Here is a 20,675-nt window from a genome sequence, read left to right as displayed (position 1 = left end):
CATTGATGAAAGAAATTGAAGACACAAAAAAATAGAAAGATAGTCCATGCTCATGGATTGAAAGAATCAACATTGTTAAAATGTCTGTGCTACCCAAAGCAATCTACAGATTCAAGGCAATCCCCAAGAAAATTCCAATGACATTCTTCACAGAAATAGAAAAAATAATACTAAAATTTATATGGAACCACAAAAGACCCAGAATAGCCAAAGCCATCCCAAGCAAAAAGAACAAAACTGGAGGAATCACATTACCTGACTTCAAATTATACTATAGAGTTGCAGTAACTAAAACAGCATGGCACTGGCATAAAAACAGACACATAGACAGACTAATGGAACAGCATAGAGAACCCAGAAATAAATCTACACATCTATAGTGAACTTATTTTAACAAAGGTGCCAAGAACATACAGTGGGGGAAAGGACAGTCTCTTCAATAAATGGTGCTGGGAAAACTGGATATCCATATGCAGAAGAATGCAACTAGAGCCTTATCTCTTGCCATATATAAAAATAAAATCAAAATGGATTAAAGACTTAAATCTAAGACCTGAAACTATGAAACTACTAAAAGAAAACACTGAGGAAACGCTTTAGGACATTGGTCTGGGCATAGACTTCTTGAATAGTACCCAAAAGCACAGGCAACCAAAGCAAAATTGGACAAACAGGATCACATCAAGCTTAAAAGCTTCTGCATAGCAAAGGAAACAATCAACAAAGTGAAGAAACAACCCAAAGAATGGGAGAAAATATTTGCAAACTACCCATCTGACAAGAGATTACTATCAATAATGTTTAAGCAGCACCAACAACTCAATATTAAAAATAAAATAATCCAATTAAAACTAGGCAAAAGATCTGAATAGACATTTCTCAAAAGAAGATATACAAATGGCCAAGGGTAAATGCAAAAATGCTCATGATTAGTCATTAGAGAAATAAAAATCAAAACTACAATGAGATATCATCTCACCCCAGTTAAAATGGCATTTATCAAAAAGACAGACAATAATGAATGCTGGCAAAGATATGGAGAAAGGAGAACCCTCCTACACTATTAGTGGGAATGTAAATTAGTGCAACCACTATGAAGAACAGTATGGAGGTTCCTCAAAAAACTGAAAATAGAACTACCATATGAGCCAGCAATCCCACTGCTGGGTATATTCCAAAGGAGAGGAATACAGTATGCCAACAATATATCTGCACTCCCATGTTTACTGCAGTAGTATTCACAATACACAAGATTTGGAATCAACCTAAGTGTCCATCAATGGATGAATGGATAAAGAAGTTGTGATACATATATACAATGGAATATCATATAGCCACAAAAAAGAATGAAATCCTGCCGTTTGCAACAACATGGATAGAACTGGAGACTACTATGTTAAGTGAAATAAACCGAGCACAGAAAGACAAACCTCACATCTCACTCATATGTGGGAACTAAAAATTAAGAACAATTGATCTCATGGAGACAGAGTAGAATGATGGTTAACAAAGGCTAGGAAGTACAGCAGAGAGTAAGTGATAAATTAACGATGGTTAATGGGTACAAAAATATAAAATATAGTTAGATAGATATCTAATGATGACCAATGAACAATATTTGATAGCACAACAAAGTGACTATAATCAACAATAAGTTAGGCTATACATTAAAATAACTAAAATAGTGTTATTAGAATGTTCCTAACACAAAGAAACGATAAACGCTTGAGGTGATGGATACCCCAATTGCCCTTATTTCATTAATTCACATTGTATGCCTATATCAAAACATCATATGAACCCTATAAATGTATACAACTATTATGTACCCATAATAACTTTTTTTTAAGTAGATTAGGGGTCAAGTGCGGTGACTCATGTCTGAGGCTCATGCCTGTGATCACAGCACTATGGGAGCCTGAGGTAGGAGGACTGCTTGAGGCTAGGAGTTCAAGATCAGCCTGGGCAACATAGGGAGACCTCATCTCTACAAAAAATGTTTAAAAACAGCCCAGCACGATGGTGCGCTCTTGTAGTCCCAGCTACTCAGGAGGCCGAGGCAGGAGGATTGCTCGAGCCTAGGAGTTTGAGAGTACAGTGAGCTATGATCACACAACTGCACTCCAGCCTGGGTGACAGAGTGAAACCCTTTCTCAAAAAAAAAAAAGAAGAAGAAGAAGAAGAAGAAAATAAGTAGATTAGTGTGTTTTCAGGTGCTGGGGGGGAGGGGAGAACAGGGAGCAACTGTTTAATGGGGACAGGGTTTCTGTATAGGGTGATGAAAAAGTTCTGGAACTAGATATAAGGGATGGTGCATAACATTGTGAATGTACTAAATGCCACTGAACTGTATACATTAAAATGGTTAAGTAGCAAATTTTTTTTTTTTTAAAAGAGGCCTTTTAAAGTATGTATTGTAACTAGATGCTGCCACCTACTGGACAATTTATAAGTGCCTTGTGTTTTCCTGGTAAAAAATTATAGAGGGAACCACAGCAAGAGATTCTAATTTTCCTAGTAACACTTATAGAAACATTTTACTTAAAAATTTATGAGAATATTTAAGTTTGATAAAAATAATTTCTTTAATTTTTTATATTTTTAATTAAGATGAGTAGGCTGAGGATCAATGAGTAATGGGAAAGAAATTCATCTCAGAGGGGAACAGATATAAGCAGTTTCACACTGCCTTACAATATATGGCTATGTCGGAATAGTAGGAATATGAGACTTTAAAAAATCAGTGCTTTGTGGTCAAACTGAACTCTTGCATTGCTTCTCATTTCTTTTATACTTGCAATGAAAATACTCTGCTAATAATACCAGTTTTAAGCTGATGATTCCAAAAGTTTCCTCTTTTAGAATAAGGTAATAATTATGTAGTATAAAATATAAAAAGTAAAAAAAATTATTAGGCTAATAATGTATCCTAAAGTAAATACTCCTTTTTTATTTCTTAAGATTTTAAAAAATCAGATATGTGTGGCAATAAATGACTGCTAAATACATGCCTGCAAAGTAAAGGGCCAGCAAAAAATTTCATTAAGGAGTTAAGGAGTTAGAGTCATCAAAAAAAATCACCAAAAAAGACTCTAATTAAATCTGAAGAAGACAGGAATACAATAATGTTATCTCTTCATTTTAGTGAACTGGTTAAGTGTGAACTAATCAAGACAGCCAGTAGCAAGAGTGAAGGGCAATAGACATTTGATTCACGTAACAGAATCTTTTATTCCCATTGCCTTTCATATTGGCCCTACTTTTGCATTTTATCTACTTTGTACATACTGCCAATACATAATAATTAAGAATTTGAAATCTAAAAATTGAAACTTTAACAACGTGATAATGTTTAAAGCAATGATTCTGAGCATAGCTTTCAAGTCCCTTGCAGCTCCAGCTTTCAGTTCAAGTCCACTTAATGTCCATGTTAGAACATTAGCACTGTCTACGGCCATACCACCCTGAATGCACCCGATCTCGTCTGATCTCAGAAGCTAAGTAGGGTCAGGCCTGGTAGGTACTTGGACAGAACATTAGTACTAATATGACATTACCCTAAGTGTCCACAGGGATTATCTCCTCAACTCAAGATCCTTAACTTAATCACATCTGCAAAGACCCTTTTTCCAAATAAGGTAACATTCACAGCTTCTAGGGATTTGACATGGATATCTTTTGGAGGGCCATTATTTCAGCCTACCACTGAAAGTGATAATTGCAGTAATTACCTAAGGATGTCACTGCAGCATTATGTATAATTGAAAACACTGAAAACTAAGAAAATAATATAAATGTTCAACAGCAGGGTATTAGTTAAACAAATGAGGGTACATCCATCTAATGAATTAACATACAGTCATTAAAAAATAATGCTGATGCAAATTGTTCCAGTTATCTACTGTACTGATACATTAAAAATTCACCCAAAATTTAGTGTCATACAATAATAATTATTGCAGGTAAGATCTACTGATTGATGCTAAAATTAATAGGTAAAAACTCAAGGAGAAACAGGATATTTGCATAGTCTTAAAGTATCTCCTCCAAGATATTTATTAATTGCAAGAGGAAAAATACCAAGTTTACAGTGGAAAAAGGCAGCAGACACTACCTTAACTGTGATCAAGATTAACATCACTAGTAATATACTTCAACATTATTTACCCTGAGCATAATTGATTGAGAAGGGTGCATAACTTCCAGGATATGCTTTCCAAAAATGCACAACTTTCTTCTAATCATGAGAAAATTTCACACATACCAAAATTAAAGGATATTTTACAAAATCACTGACCAGTACCTTCCAAAAGGATTAAGATCATGAAAGACAAGGAAAGATTGAGGAACCACCACAGAGTGGAGAAGACTAAGGAGATATGACCACTAAATGCAATATGGGATCCTGCATTAGATACTAGAAAATAAAAAGGATATTAGTGGGAAAACTGGTAAATTTTTAAGGAGGTTTGTAGTTTAATTAATAGTATTATAACAATGTTAATTTCTTGGTTTTGATCATTGTACTGGGGTTACAAAAGATTGGGGAAGCCGGGGGAAGGGCATACGGAACTCTATGCAACTATTCTGTAAATTTAAAATTATTTCAAAATAAAAAGTAAAAAACAAAACTTAATGGCATACAAAAATATATTAAAAATGCTCATCATCACTAATCATTAGAAAAATGTAAATTAAAAGCCACAATGAAATATCATCTCACACCTGTTAGAATGTCTACTACCAAAAAGACAAAAAGATAATAAGTGTTGATGAAGATGTGGAGAGGCGGCATCACTCTTATACATTGCTGGTGGGAATGTAAATTAGTACAGCCATTATCAAAAAATGTATGAAGGTTCCTCAAAAATATAAAAATAGAATTACCATATGAGCCTACCTAATGTGATCAATTATTTCCCCTAAAGAAGAGTCAAATTCACAAAGAACAAGAAGGAAAAAATGGATTGGGAATTTTTTAATCCAAATATTCTAAGACTTTGAGATAAAAACAAAAAATAAATGACATCTCCATCTACTTACCAACAGTTTCTTCAGACACAGCAGTCAAAGATAAAAATTTTTTTGTATTTTCCATCTCCTCATTACTTTGCAAAGCTTCACTATTTTTCACAGACTAATGAAAGAAAAATTAAAATTTAAACATGGGCAAAGGTGGCAACTATACTCATTGACGTTTTTTATTTCAACATAGTGCCCAATCATGTACATGCAAACAAGAAGGATCAAGCCATTTTTATTTCCTTAGTTAGGAAATGTGTAAATGTTTCCTGTTCCTGCAAAATTCTGTCAATGAGAATTATCAGATAAAGTTGTAGTACACGCCTATCATTATGTCATAATTACCTTGCTTAAAGTATCTTAAAGTTTCTGCTTGATATTTTTGTAACTAGTGAGTAATCTAAAGGTATACCATTCAAATTGAGATTTCAGACATTTCAAGATTGGTACTATATTTTATTATGTTTCCATTTATAATTCTTGTTTCAAAGGAAATAAAAATTTGCTTTGACATTCAATAGGAAACAGTGATAGGCTAACTTTTTCTGCTAAAATTTACAGAAGTCAATCAACTGATCAAGGAGGGCTTTATCAAAAACAACCAATCTCTTATTACAGGTTCCTTATGTAAAGGTCCTCTCCTTTGAGAACAAAATTCAAATTTGAGCCAATGGCTACACATCAAGTTAGTGCCAACATCTAGTCAATTCAACCCCTCCATACTATAGAGAATAAGACATACGAGGAGGCCAAGGAAAGTTAATCAAGCACTGGAAATTTGTTGAGACAGAAGCAAATGGAATATGGTCCCAGACCTCAAGCATTTTACAGCTTCCTAAAGAAATCTTGACCAGCACATGAAACAGTAAACTCCCAAACTTGTTCGTCACAAAGTTTTCCTCAAATAACAATGCTATCCAGAGGGTTAAACTTTTGTGTATTTGTCTCTTTATCTCCAAACTGGGAGGTTGATGAAGAAAAAGCAGATATACATACTTGATGAAAGTAGCCATTACCTTCCTTCCTATTCCGGAGACGGAAGAGCCCCAGCCTGACACTAGGAAGAGAGGTGTACTGGGCCCGTCCATGGGGGGATGAACACACCAGTGCAGTGCCCAAATCTGGAATGCTGCAGACCAAGCTAACTTCTCTGGTTCCAGAAAATTATCACTCCCGTTCTCCCCACACACATACACATATACACATCACTGCCACTACCTCCACAAAATAAGGCAATAAAAGCAGACCACATTAACACCACACAGTCCATGCTTTTCTTACTCATCTTAGAGGAAATTGTTTCTTACATTTCATCATAAGGTTAGACAATTCTTACCTTAAGTTCTTCCCATAGCTTTATTCTCATTTCTAGCCCTTGCTTCTTAATTTCTTTTTCTCTGTCTTGACTCTTCACCAATATTTTATCAAGTCTCTTCATCTTCTGAATAGCATCTTGAAGTTGAGAATCTAATTCTTTTAATTTGGGTTCATCTATATTATGTTCAAAGTAAGAATGGGCTTGAAGTTTAGGAAAAACATGAAGTTTTGTTTTGCTTTTACTATTTGTTCTTTCATTCAATAAATGTTTATGGTTGATGATAATAACTACTACATTGCTGTCATGTAGCTTGATTTACAAGGCAGTTTCATGTGTATTCTTTACATATTCATCTAACAACCCTGTGAAATAGACATCTCTACTTTACAGTTGAGATAACTGAGTCTTTTCAAATAGTTAATAAACTATATCATCGGACTCAGAAATGGGTCTCTTATGATTTTAAATCTGAAATTGATTCTCCTTCATTCTGCTACACCTTCTATATTCATGACTAACAAATAGGAAATAAGGAATAAGACACAGACCCCATCCTGAAGCTGCTTGAGAGTAACTGAAAGAGAAGGCATGTATACAAACAGCTATAGTAAAAAGTAGTATGTAAGTCACACAAAGTGGTTCCAACATATAGAAGAGACAAACTTAAACAAGTACTCCATGTAGCTAGACATCTTTTTCCCATGCTCCTTCTATTTGTTCTAATTTCTTTAAGTATCTATTAATAAAAGGTTCTTGAGTTGTAGATAATTGACAGTAACTTATTTGAAATTAAGGACTCTTTAGAACTTTTGTCATTCAAGTTTTAACTGATGATTAATGATAATGGTAACTAACATTTATAGAGTTACCCGATAGGCACAGTTTTAAGTGCTTTATTTATATATATTATTTCATTTAATCATCATCATAACCCTGTGAGGTGGTATAATCGTTTTCATTTTATAAATTAGTAAACTGAGCCTAATTTGTAAATACATGTCCAAGGTGATACAACTGTTAAATGGCAGAGTCAGGTTCCACCCAAATCTGTCTGACTCCAGAGCCAAAGCTCTTAGCCACCAGGTGGTACTTCCTCTGTGAAATGTGATGAAAGCTGATAATCTGGCAATTAGCACGAATGCTCAGATATTAAGTCTCAGTCACCCTAGATTAGACCATTAGAACTGGCATATTGTGCTAAGTAAAGCCAAATTCAGCAACTTTTGAAAATCCAAAGAGTTCATTGATATTTCCCAATAATGTATAGCACTTCCTCCTGAAGGAAAAAAAGGAGATATTGTTTTGAGGAAAGAAGCTTATCCAAAAAGAATAGTGATCTTATTAATAAGGAGGCTCTGCCAATCTTATTGCTTACGTACTTCAAAAGTAACAGCCTCTAGTTCTATTATAATTCCCAGCTGTCAATCCTAGCATTCTCAGGCTCCATGTATATAGGTATCTATACATAGCGGGCATTTTGAATTAACTCATGCAATACTGAAACAATATAAACAAACACAATAGTGTTTGGACCAATAGTTAATCTCAATTATGATGGCTTGTTTCCTTATAACTGTAATCCTGAGTCACCTGACCTAAATTTGAGAGCCGAGCTCATCCCAAACATACTCTAAATCAGCAGTCCTCAAATGTTTTATCAGTTCACCTTTACAGCCTTAAAAATTACTGAGAACTCAAAGTACTTTTTATTTATGTGGGTTATATCTATTGATAACTACCATATTAGAAATTAAAACTGAAAATATTATAAATATTCACTTAATTCATTTTAAAATAATAATAAGCATGCTATTACTAATTAGATGTTAACATAAATATCACATTTTTATGACAAATAACCATACACTCCAAAAAATATACTAGTAAGAGTTGCATTATTTAATTAAAAATTTATAGTAAAAATTTTAATTTCAATAAATTAATTAAAACAGGTGGATTAATAGAAAAAAGCTGGATTATCATATCTGCTTCTCCAGTTAATCTATTGCAATCTGCTGTTTTGTTTGAAGTAGATAAAGAAAGTATGACCTCACACAGATATGTAGTTGGAAAAGGAAGGAGAATGTAATAGCCCATTCAGATAATTGGATATTCTTCTTTGATACTACACCAAAACTTGACAGGAGTAGTTTCTTAAAGGTTAGTTGTAATATGAAATCTATAACCATATCATTGAGTTTTTTGTAATTGTTCATTAAAATGCATAGATCCATATTTCATGCAAAGAAAGGATCTTTTACCCTGCATTGATCATTTGGAATAGTAGTTAAGTGAATTAACGCAGACCTTCAAAATATTGATACATTTTGTTATACAATATTTTAAAATCACATTTGTTAATATCACCACTGATTTTTATAAGAAAAGTCTAAGTATTGGGAAGCTATCAAGCTCACAGTGACATACACAAGTTTTCCAGAATTCTAATTTTCATTTGAAAGCTCAAATTTTATCATTGGCAGCAAATAACAGGCTCACTTCATTTTTTAAAAAAGAAGTCTGCGAAATACCCAAGTCTGAATGATAATAGTTTGTCCATCTGTCATTCTTTCAAGTAAAAATGGTATTCCATTAAAAACGTAGCCACTACAGGCCTCAACTCAAATTATCACATGAGTACTTTTCCTTAAAACAACTTTCACACTTCAGTATATGGCAGAATTGCTTTATGTGTACTTCCCATTTTGCCCCACAGGATATTAGGAAGATGTATATTCAAGGGCCAAGATTTAATAAAATTAATATTTTCTATTGTTTTATCAAGGACATGCTTGAATGACACTGGCTATTTCTTTTTCCTGCCAGTGCCTGGATGCAAAGAGTACAATGACTACCAGTACATTTTGGTGCCATTGTCTTGACTCATGCTGAGGCACTAGTAATTTTGCCCACCATTACTTTTGTACCATCAGTGCAAATGTCAATACAGTAAGCAAAAAGGCAAATAGCATCTCAGTGTTACTATGAAAACAGTTTTTATCTCGCAGAGCCCCTGAAAGAGTCTTGAAGACAACCACCACCCTCAGGGCTCTGCAGACCACATTTGAGAACCAGTGTCTTAATTCAATCTGATCAGAATTATAATAACATAATACGCTGGGAAACAGTAGTCTTTCAAAATCCATGTGTTTTTACGATTGAGTGGGACTATCCCCAAAAACGCATTTACAAAGTACAGGATACATTTTATGGTACAATTTTAGTCATCAAAAAAATCAATAGGCCGGGTGTGGTGGCTCACACCTGTAATCCTAGCACTCTGGGAGGCCGAAATGGGTGGATCATTTGAGCTCAGGAGTTCGAGACCAGCCTGAGCAAGAGCGAGACCCCTGTCTCTACTAAAAATAGAAAGAAATTAGCTCAACAACTAAAAATATATAGAAATAATTAGCCAGGCATAGTGGCGCATGCCTGTAGTCCCAGCTACTCTAGAGGCTGAGGCAGAAGGATCGCTTGAGCCCAGGAGTTTGAGGTTGCTGTGAGCTAGGCTGATGCCACAGCTCTCTTGCCAGGGCAACAGCAAGATTCTGTCTCCAAAAAAAAAAAAAAATCAATAAATCATGCCACAAAAGAGCAGAAATACTTCCTTGTTGATTAATGTATTAATAAAATGACCACAATAACAATCACATAAAGTAGCATATTTTATTATATTTCTAAGTATATTTAAGGGCTCTTAATATTCTTATAAATAAAAAGTGATTGCTTGCTCACAAAAAGTATGTCTCCCTTTTTTTAGTTTATTATTTCTACTTAGCTGATAAAAACACATCTAATTCTAATACTTTAAATATATCATCTGTAATTATCATTAGCCAATCACCTACTGATTATCCTACCTGAACACTCAGAGATTATCTGATGTTGAACCAAATCCAGGTCTTCATCTGACCCCTCTTTGGCCAATTTTATTTTCTCAGAGTAATTTTCTCCTTTATCGCTCTTACTATTTCTTCTTCCCTCCGTATTACTGCTGTCTGAGTGATCCTCTTTATCAGAGTTCAACTTGCTTGCAGTATCAAACTGGAAATAATTTCCCAAAAAACAGTTTCTAAAAAATAATTTATTTTTTAAAACTTTACATTTCTAGAATATTTTAACACTCATAGAAGCATATGTGAAAACATACATAAAAACATACACTAGCATTAAGTATTCTAGAAATATACCACTCATTATTAAATATAATTTAACTACATAATTAAATTTAATATTTGTACCATTCTCTAGCAATAACGGAAAAGGGTCTAAACCAGACTTGAAGAAAACTGCTACCTGCCAGGCTCTAGGGCTGAGGCATGATAGACCTGCTCCTTGAGCTTATATTCGGTTGGAAAGTCAGAGATCTAGAGCTGAGCTGTCCAATAGCAAAGCCGCTTGCCACATGTTGCTATGAATGCTTGAAGAGTGGCCAGTCTGCACATGCAGAAGAATGAAAAAGGACCCCTATCTCTCGCCATATACAAAAATTAATTCAAGATGGATTAAAGACTTAAATGTAAGGCATGAAACCACAAAAATTCTAGAAGAAAACAGAGGAAAAACTCTTCTAGACAGTCCTCAGCAAAGAATTTATGACTAAGACCCCAAAGGCAAATACAGCAGCAACAAAAATAAATAAATGAGATTTAACTAAATTAAAAGCCTTCTGCACAGCAAAGGAAATAATCAACAGACTAAACAGGAAATGGGAGAAAATATTCACATACTATGCATCTGATAAAGAACTATTATCCAGAATCTACAAAAAACTCCAACAAATCACCAAGGGGGGGGGGGGGAACGTTAAAAAGTAGGCAAAAGACATGAACAGAATTTTTTCAAAAAAAGATAGACAAATGGCCAAGAAACATGAAAAAATGTTCAACATCACTAATCATCAGGGAAATGCAAATTAAAACCACAATGAGATACCACCTTACCTCTGTCAGGATGGCCATTACTAAAAAGTCAAAAAAACAATAGAAGCTAGCATGGATGCATAGAAAAAGGAACGTTTACACACTGTTGGTGGGACTGCAAACTAGTACAACCCCTATGGAAAACAATATGGAGATTCCTCAAAGAGATAAAAGTAGACCTACCATTTGATCCAGCAATCCCACTACTGGGTATCATCCAAAGAAAAAGAAATCTTTTTATCAAAAAGACACCTGCACAATTCACAATTGTTTATTGTAGCACAATTCACAATTTCAAAGATAGAGAATCAGCCTAAGTGTCCATCAATTCATGAGTAGATAAAGAAAATGTGGTATACGGAGTACCATGGAGTATAACTCAGTCATTAAAAAAATGAAATAATGTCTTTCACAGCAACTTAGATGGAACTGGAGACCATTATCCGAAGTGAAGTATCTCAGGAATGGAAAACCAAACACCACACGTTCTCACTAATAAGTGGGAGCTAAATGAGAGGTACAAATGGGCACAAAGAGACATAAAGGAAAATGTAAAATAAGCAGGGAGTAGATGGGGGCGGGGGAGGTTAAAAACTTCCCTACCTAGTACGATGATACTATCCTGGTGGCTGGCACACTGAAAGCCCTGACTTCAGCATTACACAGTATATCCATGTAACAAAATCATTTGTACCCCCTTAATATTTTGAAATTAAAAAAAAAAAAAGTAGCTAGTCTGAATTGAGATATGCTTCCTAATGAGTCTTCTAATCAGAATCCTGTACTTTGGTATTATGCTAGTCACAATTTTTCTACTTCATTTTGGTTTCCGTTTACATTTTAGCAAAGTTCATTCTGAAAACACCAGCTTGGCACAGCTGTGTTTTCCTAAGGGAGAATAAAAAAAGATATCCATGGCTGGGTCAAGAAAAAATGGGGATCACAGGCCTGTCTACGCACAGTGGTGAGAGTCACAATGGAAGCGAACATAACCCAAGGGAGAAGCAAGGCCTCAAATGCAATATGTATGATAAAAACCAGACTGAAAAGCTATACGATTCCATTTATATGACCTTCCAGAAAAGGAAAAGGTAAAGGGAGAGAAAATAGATCAGTACTTGTCAGGGATTAAGGGTGAGAGGAGATTGTTTGCAAAGAAATAAAATGAGGAAATTTTTTTGAGGGATGATGGAATTGTTTTATATCTTGATTGTGATGATGGTTACATCACTCGACCTATTTGCCAAAATTCATAGAACTATACGCCAAAAGGTGAATTTTACTGCCCGTAAATTTTTAAATTAAAAGCTGAAAGTTAGGCCGGGCACGGTGGCTCACGCCTGTAATCCTAACACTCTGGGAGGCCGAGGTGGGCGGATCGTTTGAGCTCAGGAGTTCGAGACCAGCCTGAGCAAGAGCGAGACCCCATCTCTACTAAAAATAGAAAGAAATTATATGGACAGCTAAAAATATATATAGAAAAAATTAGCCGGGCATGGTGGTGCATGCCTGTAGTCCCAGCTACTCGGGAGGCTGAGACAGGAGGATCGCTCGAGCTCAGGAGTTTGAGGTTGCTGTGAGCTAGGCTGATGCCACGGCACTCACTCTAGCCTGGGCAACAGAGTGAGACTCTGTCTCAAAAAAAAAAAAAACTGAAAGTTAATAAGAAATAAAATGAGATACAATGTTAATAGATGTAAAAATTTAACATCATCAAGTTAGAAATTCTCTCCAAATGAATCTACAAAATCAAAGCAATTTCAATCAAAACCCCAACAGTGTTTTTTCCGGACTTGAAAAATCAATCTTAAATACATGTAGATGAGCAAAAAGCCAAGTATAGCTAAGATATCCCTAAAAAATATATACAAGACAGGAGATCCATTCTACCAGATATCAGTGATTATTACAAAACTATAAGCATTAACACCGTATAGTAACAGTGCAGGATTTGATGAAACAAAACAGAGACCTCAGCTAGAAACTGTGTTTTCTGAAGTCACTTGCAGCTAGGGTTCTGGACTTTAGGATAATCCAATTAGATGTACCTGCACAAGACTTAGAAAGCAGATAGGAGGTAGGAGCTTCTTCCTAACTTCCTGATAGGAAGTTGGCAAAAAATATCAAAGGCAGACATCTTTGTAAGTCTAGTCACCAGCTTTGTGGTCTGAGAGTCTTGTGGCAGTGCCAGAAGCAGCAGTAGCAGCATTCTGCTCCTTTTGCAGCCATGGTGGTGTGTGGCCTGGGAACCAACAGTCTAGGGGAAGCCTCCTCCTTGGATTTCCTTTCCTGCTGGCCTTCTGTTGGTTTTGAGGAGCTGAATTCTTGTACTCAATCCCTTTCTGCTTGAAATACCTAGAGTGCTATTTCCTGTACTAAATCATGATAGACAAAACTTAAGAGTTCCCTAATGCTGAGTCCAGTCCATCAATCAAAAGAATATATGAGAATGGATTCGTTAACTTACAAAGGTTTTTTTCACTATAATGTTCAAAATTTTTGTTTCCTACAACCTTGAAAGTAATAAATTGTACCATATCACAGATGAGAAAATGGATGCTGTTTTTTTTTAAAACATCAAGTTTACATATTTTAAGAAAAGAAAAAGAGCCTACTAAAGAAAAGAAGGTCATGGCAGGTAATACACCTAACAACTATACACCTATACACTATATGGCCTTTAAACAACACTCCAAAAAAAGAAAGAAAAGAAGCAAGAAGGGAGAGATGAAGGGAAGGAGGAAGGAATTGAGGAGGGAGGGAGGTGGGGGCAGAAGAAGGAAGGAAGGAAACAGCCAGAGTACTTCATATTAAATAATCTGGAGTAAAATCCAAGAAATCTGTGAGTGTTCCCTGAACACATGCTCTAAAAAGAAAACTTCAAATGGGATGTTAACAACAACCTTGGTTTCATCAATTGCTGAAATTTGGGGAAAAGGAGTTTAAATCATTTCTAAGCAGCAAATTACCTTGAAAGACCCTGGTTCTGGTGAGAGTACCTCCAAAGAAGCATTTGAACTACTGCTCCCAGGACGTGTTCTTGAATTTGAGGCTGGTTTTGAAATTCCATCTAGGTTTCCCTTTATAATATCCATTGACATCCTGAAACAAACAAAAAATTAAAAAGTGACTTGGATATTTAAATTTTTCATTAGTTAGTGTTAATATCCAATTACTCAGAGCCTTTGTTTTCAGCATTATGTTATTACCAAAGTCACACGTAAGGGTTCTCCAATTTCATCAAAAGACATCTTGTATAGATGTTAAATCTTATGCCACAGTAGGCACAAAACATACTGCCCAGGATGTTAGATACTAAATGTGGCTAAAAGAGAATGCAGAAGAGAATGCCATCTCGGTGGCTTCCTCTGCCCCCAGGAGAAAACATTTACTGTGTCCTTGGTCTTTCCTGAGGGAACACTTATGGGGCACCTCTGCCTCTCAAACAAAATGGACTTCATCTGAATGATTTGCTAAGGCCTCCCTGCTACCTTCTTCTGGTTTTGCCTTCCTTATTCTAGCCTTTCCCACTCTAGCTCAGCTTTAATTCTGGGCTTCCCTCCCAGCTCTGATTTCTCCTTTCCTTCTGGCTGCCACATTTTCATGAAGTACCTACATCCAGGGCACTGCTCTCATTTTATCAACCCTCCCCTTCTAAAGCCCATAATTCTACTTCTGTACTTTGAAGCAAGACAACAAAACCTACTTCCTTTATTACAGGACAGACTTTCATTATATGCCTACACATTGCCAATCTCTTTTAACTATTTTTCATGCGACAACATCCACAGGCCTCTCACCATCCTGACTGTTCGATTCCCAGTACTGTTTCCTGAAGCAAGAAATATTAGGCAGGGTGGCTTAAGCTATCGGGAGGACATGGGCAATGCAGGCACACTGATCCTTCCAAAATGCGCCATTGATCAGGACCATTCCAGATTCATCCAGTATACGGGGGTAACTAACATGCATGCATAGTAAAATGGAAGAAGAAGGGATAATTCCAGCTTTTGCCCTCTCAATACTTAGCTTTACATGTGAATAGATGCCTTCCAACAAATTCTTTCCTAAATTCCTATCAATTATGTATTAAACCATTTCTCTCATAACAAAATGAAGAAAGACAATTGCCTCTAGTACAACAATGTCCTTTTCTTACCCTACAAAATGAATCATCTTTCTTTCTTTTTTTGAAGAGCAGAAGCAGAATCCAGAGAAGCTTTGGGCATAGGAGGAAGCACAAATATGTTATTAATAAACAACCTGAAGTGCCTCCAAGGTCCATAGAAGGATAATACAGTTTGGCCTCCAACCATTCAATGCACCAAAGCTGATGCTTAAGAGATCAGTTTCCCAGTAGGTCAACTCTTCCCATCTCAGCAAATGAAAAAGGCATTCATTGATCTCAACATTATTCAAACTCTGCAAAAGGGTTTGCGCTCACTCAGGAAGGCACTGACATTATTATTGTGGGATGATGGATCACCCTGGCCCTTCACGTCACAACCAAAAAGCATAAGTCACCAAAAGGCCAAATGTCTCGTAAATGCCCTAAGCAGCCTGACAAGGGAGACTTATTGCAGCTCACAGAGGGAGCAATGAGATGGAAGCACGGCAGCACCGGTATAATACATGTCAATAAAGAGAGAGGCACAGGGAAGCATCAATGACCTGCATCATTTCTGGAGCTAAAAGGCTCCAGAAATCTTTCAATTTGCTTTAGAAATAGGTCTGTTCTATTATGTTCACTCCTAAAAATAATAAATAAATTAAATACAGTTCCTGAGATAGATGGGGATACAACTAACAGGCTACCTTATGAATGTAGACAAATAGAAAAAAGTATGGATAAAGGGCATTGAAATAGGATCTTATAGATGCAATTGAGAGTTTGAGAAGAAATCTTAATTGCCACGTGGAAATTACAAGAAAAAGCATGTACAAGAAAAAAAAGCAATCAAAGAATATGTAAATAGTTATAATTATGTAAGCACTGCATGTTGATGTAACCAAACATTTTACTTCAATTATATTGAGCATATGTAAGGAGAAGTGTACAAAAGGAAGGGGGTAGTGTAAGAAAATCTAATTTGTCATGATAAGAAATAAAAGAGAATGTCCAAAAGTTGATAAAGCCAAACATTAGTTAAACATAATATTTAAGAGTTCAAGATGGTTGCCTCTGGGGAATGAGACCAGGGAATGTTTTTTTTTCTCTCCATTGTAAATGTTGTTGTATACTTTGACATTTTTGACCATATTACTTTAATAAAAGTAAAAATTAATTTTAAAAGTAATAAATAAATGTAAAATACGAAATCTCCAAGGGACTGGGAGGAAACATAAAGATAATTTACATAATTATAGAATTAAGAACTTATTAAGCAGAATACTAAGAACATAAATCAAAAAGGAGAAAACTAATAGATTTGATTTCATAACATTTAATGCTCTTGAGTCTCAAACATAAAAACGAATTTTAAGTGAAATTAAAAGGCACCTGAGAAACTGAGGAAAATATATGCAAAAAAGATGATATACAAAATGTTAATAAACTTACATATTTATAGAGCTCTTACCAATCAATAAGGAAAAAAAATTCCACTAGAAAACTAGCTAAGTTGACCTGAATTCCAGAGGGGGAGGAATAAAACTAGCTAAGGGCATAAACAAGAATACATATATACAAAAAAAGAAAGAAAGAAAGAAGGAAAGATAGATCAATTGTCAATTTAAAAAGTCTAATTTCTCTAATTAAAGAAATATACAGAAAGGTTCCTGAAAGATGATCACACATAAAGGAAGCAAGAGTGGTGGGTTTTTTTGTGCCTGTTTCCCCATACTGGCCTGGGGCCCAATCTAGTTATCGTCAAAGCCTTTTCATCTTCGACAATCTGATAGGTGTCAAAAGGTGTATGTAGGTTTGAGTTACATTTCTTTATGAGAAAAGTTGAGTCTCTAGCCAAATGTTTACTGGTCATCTTTTTTTTTTTTCCCTATGAAATGCCTACTTGTATCCTTTGCCGCTTAAGTCTAGCTTAAATGACTGATGATTGTTTCTTGAACTGAGCGGCTGTAAGGCACGGGAAGATGGGAGTCCTCGGTACCAAACCTAATGATGTCAGGAACATGGGAGGCCGGCGTCCAGGATATCCCCGGCGAAACTGCCTTTGCAGAGGCAGAAGGCCCCAGGGCTCAAACCTGCGCGCTTTCTGGCCCCTGCCCCTGCTGGGCCCGCCCCTGGGCTAGGACCCGCCCTCTCATTGGCCCTGCCCGCTCCCCCTGACAGCCAGTCTTCGGGCCCAGCAGCCTGACACGACGCCGCCCCGCCCTCTCACCGGCGAGTCGCGCGGCGATGGAGCTCCGCCCCTCACCTGTGCTGTCCCTCACCTTCCAGGCAGGGCCTCGGGAAGCCAGCGGCCAGTCGTCGGAGATCTGATGGGCGCAGAAGCGCCCGCTGACAGTCGCGGGGTCACCCACTTCTCCCCAAACGGAAGGGGTTTTTCCCGCCACCAGAGCTCCTCTGGAGGTGGAAGAAACAGCCGGTCCCAAGCCCTCCTCCTGCCTCTGGGAACGCTGTTCCCCTGGCAACCAGAAACACAACGTTTCAGTCTCGCGATAGGAGAAAAGGGCTGCACCATCCGGAAATGGAACGTGGGGGCAGAGAGTGCGAAGCAGACTGATAGGGCCGTGGGAGCTGGCGCGGCTGTGCTGTGGCTTTCTGTCTTCGAGGCGGGCCGGTGGGGCTGAGGAATGCCTTGTTCGTATTTAGGTTGGATTCGGAGCCAGGACCTCTGGACGCTTGTATGGCTCTGTCCCTCACTATTGCTGTCCCCGCAGGCCAGCTACTCACTCTCTCTGAGCTCACTGTCCCCCTCCGTAAAATGGGAACGATAGTAATTCCGTCCTCACGAGACTGTTGTGTAGCTCGAGGAAATCATGTATGTGAGGCTCTAGATAAATTGTGGGTGCTATGTAAATTTAAAAATATTAATTTTACACAGATTGATTACGCAGTACAAAAGGGATAATTGCTATTTGCCCCTTCTTTTATTTCGTAGTGTCTCTAATTCTCGGCACATGAAAATTATTTCCCTAGGTCCCCAAACTGATTTCCTTCATCTCCAGTACTATCAAATTTATGCTGCTTTCCAGTCCGAACAGCACATTACACTTTACAAGGCATTTTCACATTGATGGCCCCTTTGTCCTCATTGTTTTAGGTAGGTAGGATGTGTATTTTCAGCAGAGCAAATAGTCATAGGTTAAGTGAGTTGCCCAACGAACACAGCTGCAGTCTAGGCCAGTGCTGGATGTAAAACCTGGCTGTAAATGCCATCCATCTGCTGCTGAATCCAGCACTCCTATCTCCAGCCCAACCCTCTTCCTTGAACTCCAGACACCTTTAGCTAACTGCCTATTTGACATTTCCTCTTAGATGTGCTAAGAAACTTAGCACATCAAAAAACAAACTACTTCTCCATCGTCTCTCACTCCATCCCAAGCCACTCCTTATCCATCTCAGTAAATAGTAATTCCATCCTGCCAGGCTCAGACCAAAAACCTTGGAGTCATCTTCAATTCCTCTTCCTCTCACACTCTGCAATCAATTATAAATCCTTTCAGCTCTACAATAAAAATATACCTGGAATTCAAACACTTCTCATACCTTCAGTGCTTCCTTTCAAGTCCATACTGACATCATCTCTCACTTAGATTTTCAGCACAGCAGCCTGAATTAATGCTCTCAAAACTAGGCCGAACCATGTCACTCTTCTGCTCTGGAATCTCCATAGCTAACCATTTCACTTAGAGTCCCTACAATCCCCACAAGTCCTAAATGACAAGGCTGTCTGTTACCTCTTTGACTTCCAGTCCTACCTCCTTCCGCCTGGTAAACTTTGCTCCAGCCTCGCTGTCCTCATTGTTAGTGTTTATATACAGGAGTTTCTTCGCAGCATTTCTCAGGAAATTTTACATATTTTTCCAAATATCAAATTCAAAAAAAATTGAGAAATCAAGAAAATGGGAGAAACTAATTCTCCTATGAGAATTAAGACTTAGCAGTAAACATAGAGATGTTGAAGATACTGAAGAAATCCACTAATGTCAAGTTGAAAGCAAGAGCAGGAAATTCTTACAGTCTTAAAGTCAGCATTTCCAGGAACCAGCACAGAAGCACCTGGCAAAGACATGGTCACAATCTAATCAGTCAGTCTTGCTTGTAGCTGGTGCCACGTTTGTGTATGGGTTCCTGGCCCTGTCTACTGCTAGCATCATTCTTGTGAATAAAATAAATATGAAAAAGTTAATATTCATCATATACTTTATATAATACAAATTTTAAGAGCAGTATTCCAAGAAATAATTGCTTTGGATTCAAAATCCTTAAATTGGCAACTTCCAACCTGTGATTCTGTGTAATATTATTAAGCTTGCTAGGAGATTTTTATATTACATTATTCCAATACTACCCAATAATGTTCTCTGTGTTTTCCAGTATATGAATATTTAGTATAACCTACAGTTCTTATAAACACTTCTAAATTTACTACTTCTTATGCAGATACTCATAATGATGAGTAAAGAATATGAAGAAGAGTGGAAATATTTTAAGAATAACTTAAGATTTTGAGAACTGACAATTCTGATTTCCTGTTTCTGCATCCCAAAAATTAATATCTGCTGGGAATTTGGAAACACTACTCCTTGTTCTTGTTCCTCCAATACAAATAATTACACACATACACACACCAGCTTGCTGCTTCCTCTGCCTGAAATACAATTTCCCGGCTTTCCATATGTCTTGCTTCTTCTCTTCCCTCAGGTATCTGCTTGCTTAGGAGGGCTTTTTCTAACCACTCTTTATGTAATAATATAGTCCCCATCTCCACAGTCCCTACCTTCTATCCCCTCAACCCTGCTTTACTTTTTTATGAGGAAGTGAGATGCCATTATTTGGATTCTGATACTAAACAGCTGGGTGATCTTAGGTAAATCCATAAACTTTGGTGGGCCACAATTTCCTCATTTGAAAAATGAGCTTGGAATAGTTTTGCAATTCTTAACTCTATTGCACATTAGAATCACCTGGGAGATTTCATAAGTTACTCATCCATGGCTGTATCTTGAGATCAAATGAGTCTGAAACTCTAGGGCTGCTGAAACTTTAATGCACAGACAAATCACCAGGGAATCTTGTTAAAATCCTGATTCAGTGTCAGGTGGGACCCAAGTCTCCAACAGGCTCCAGGTGATGCCAATGCTACTGTTCCATCAACAACTGCTTGAGTAGCTACAGACTAGATCATCTCCAAGTGCCTGCCTGTTTCTTATACGCTATGAGGAAAGGCCCCTTCTTTCCAGTTTTTATTTTTGGTGACTATGAAGATGTCCATTAAGAAAACAATACA

General features: G+C 36.9%; 1 protein-coding gene across 1 annotated transcript in view; it reads right to left on the bottom strand.

The window, feature by feature from the left end:
• Window positions 1-14,357, bottom strand: part of FSIP1 (fibrous sheath interacting protein 1) — a 164,600-nt gene extending 150,243 nt beyond the window's left edge. Inside the window, exons 1-4 of the mRNA XM_069492233.1 lie at window positions 14,232-14,357; window positions 10,201-10,384; window positions 6,359-6,513; window positions 5,044-5,137 (exon numbers count right to left, since the gene is read on the bottom strand). Of these exons, the coding sequence (XP_069348334.1) occupies window positions 5,044-5,137; window positions 6,359-6,513; window positions 10,201-10,384; window positions 14,232-14,357 (559 nt within the window). The remainder of the gene's footprint in view (window positions 1-5,043; window positions 5,138-6,358; window positions 6,514-10,200; window positions 10,385-14,231) is intronic.
• Between the last annotated feature and the right edge of the window lie 6,318 nt (window positions 14,358-20,675).

Source organism: Eulemur rufifrons, chromosome 2 (genome assembly GCF_041146395.1).
Source record: "Eulemur rufifrons isolate Redbay chromosome 2, OSU_ERuf_1, whole genome shotgun sequence".
NCBI lineage: Eukaryota > Metazoa > Chordata > Mammalia > Primates > Lemuridae > Eulemur > Eulemur rufifrons.
This window is presented reverse-complemented; position numbering and strand designations above follow the sequence as displayed.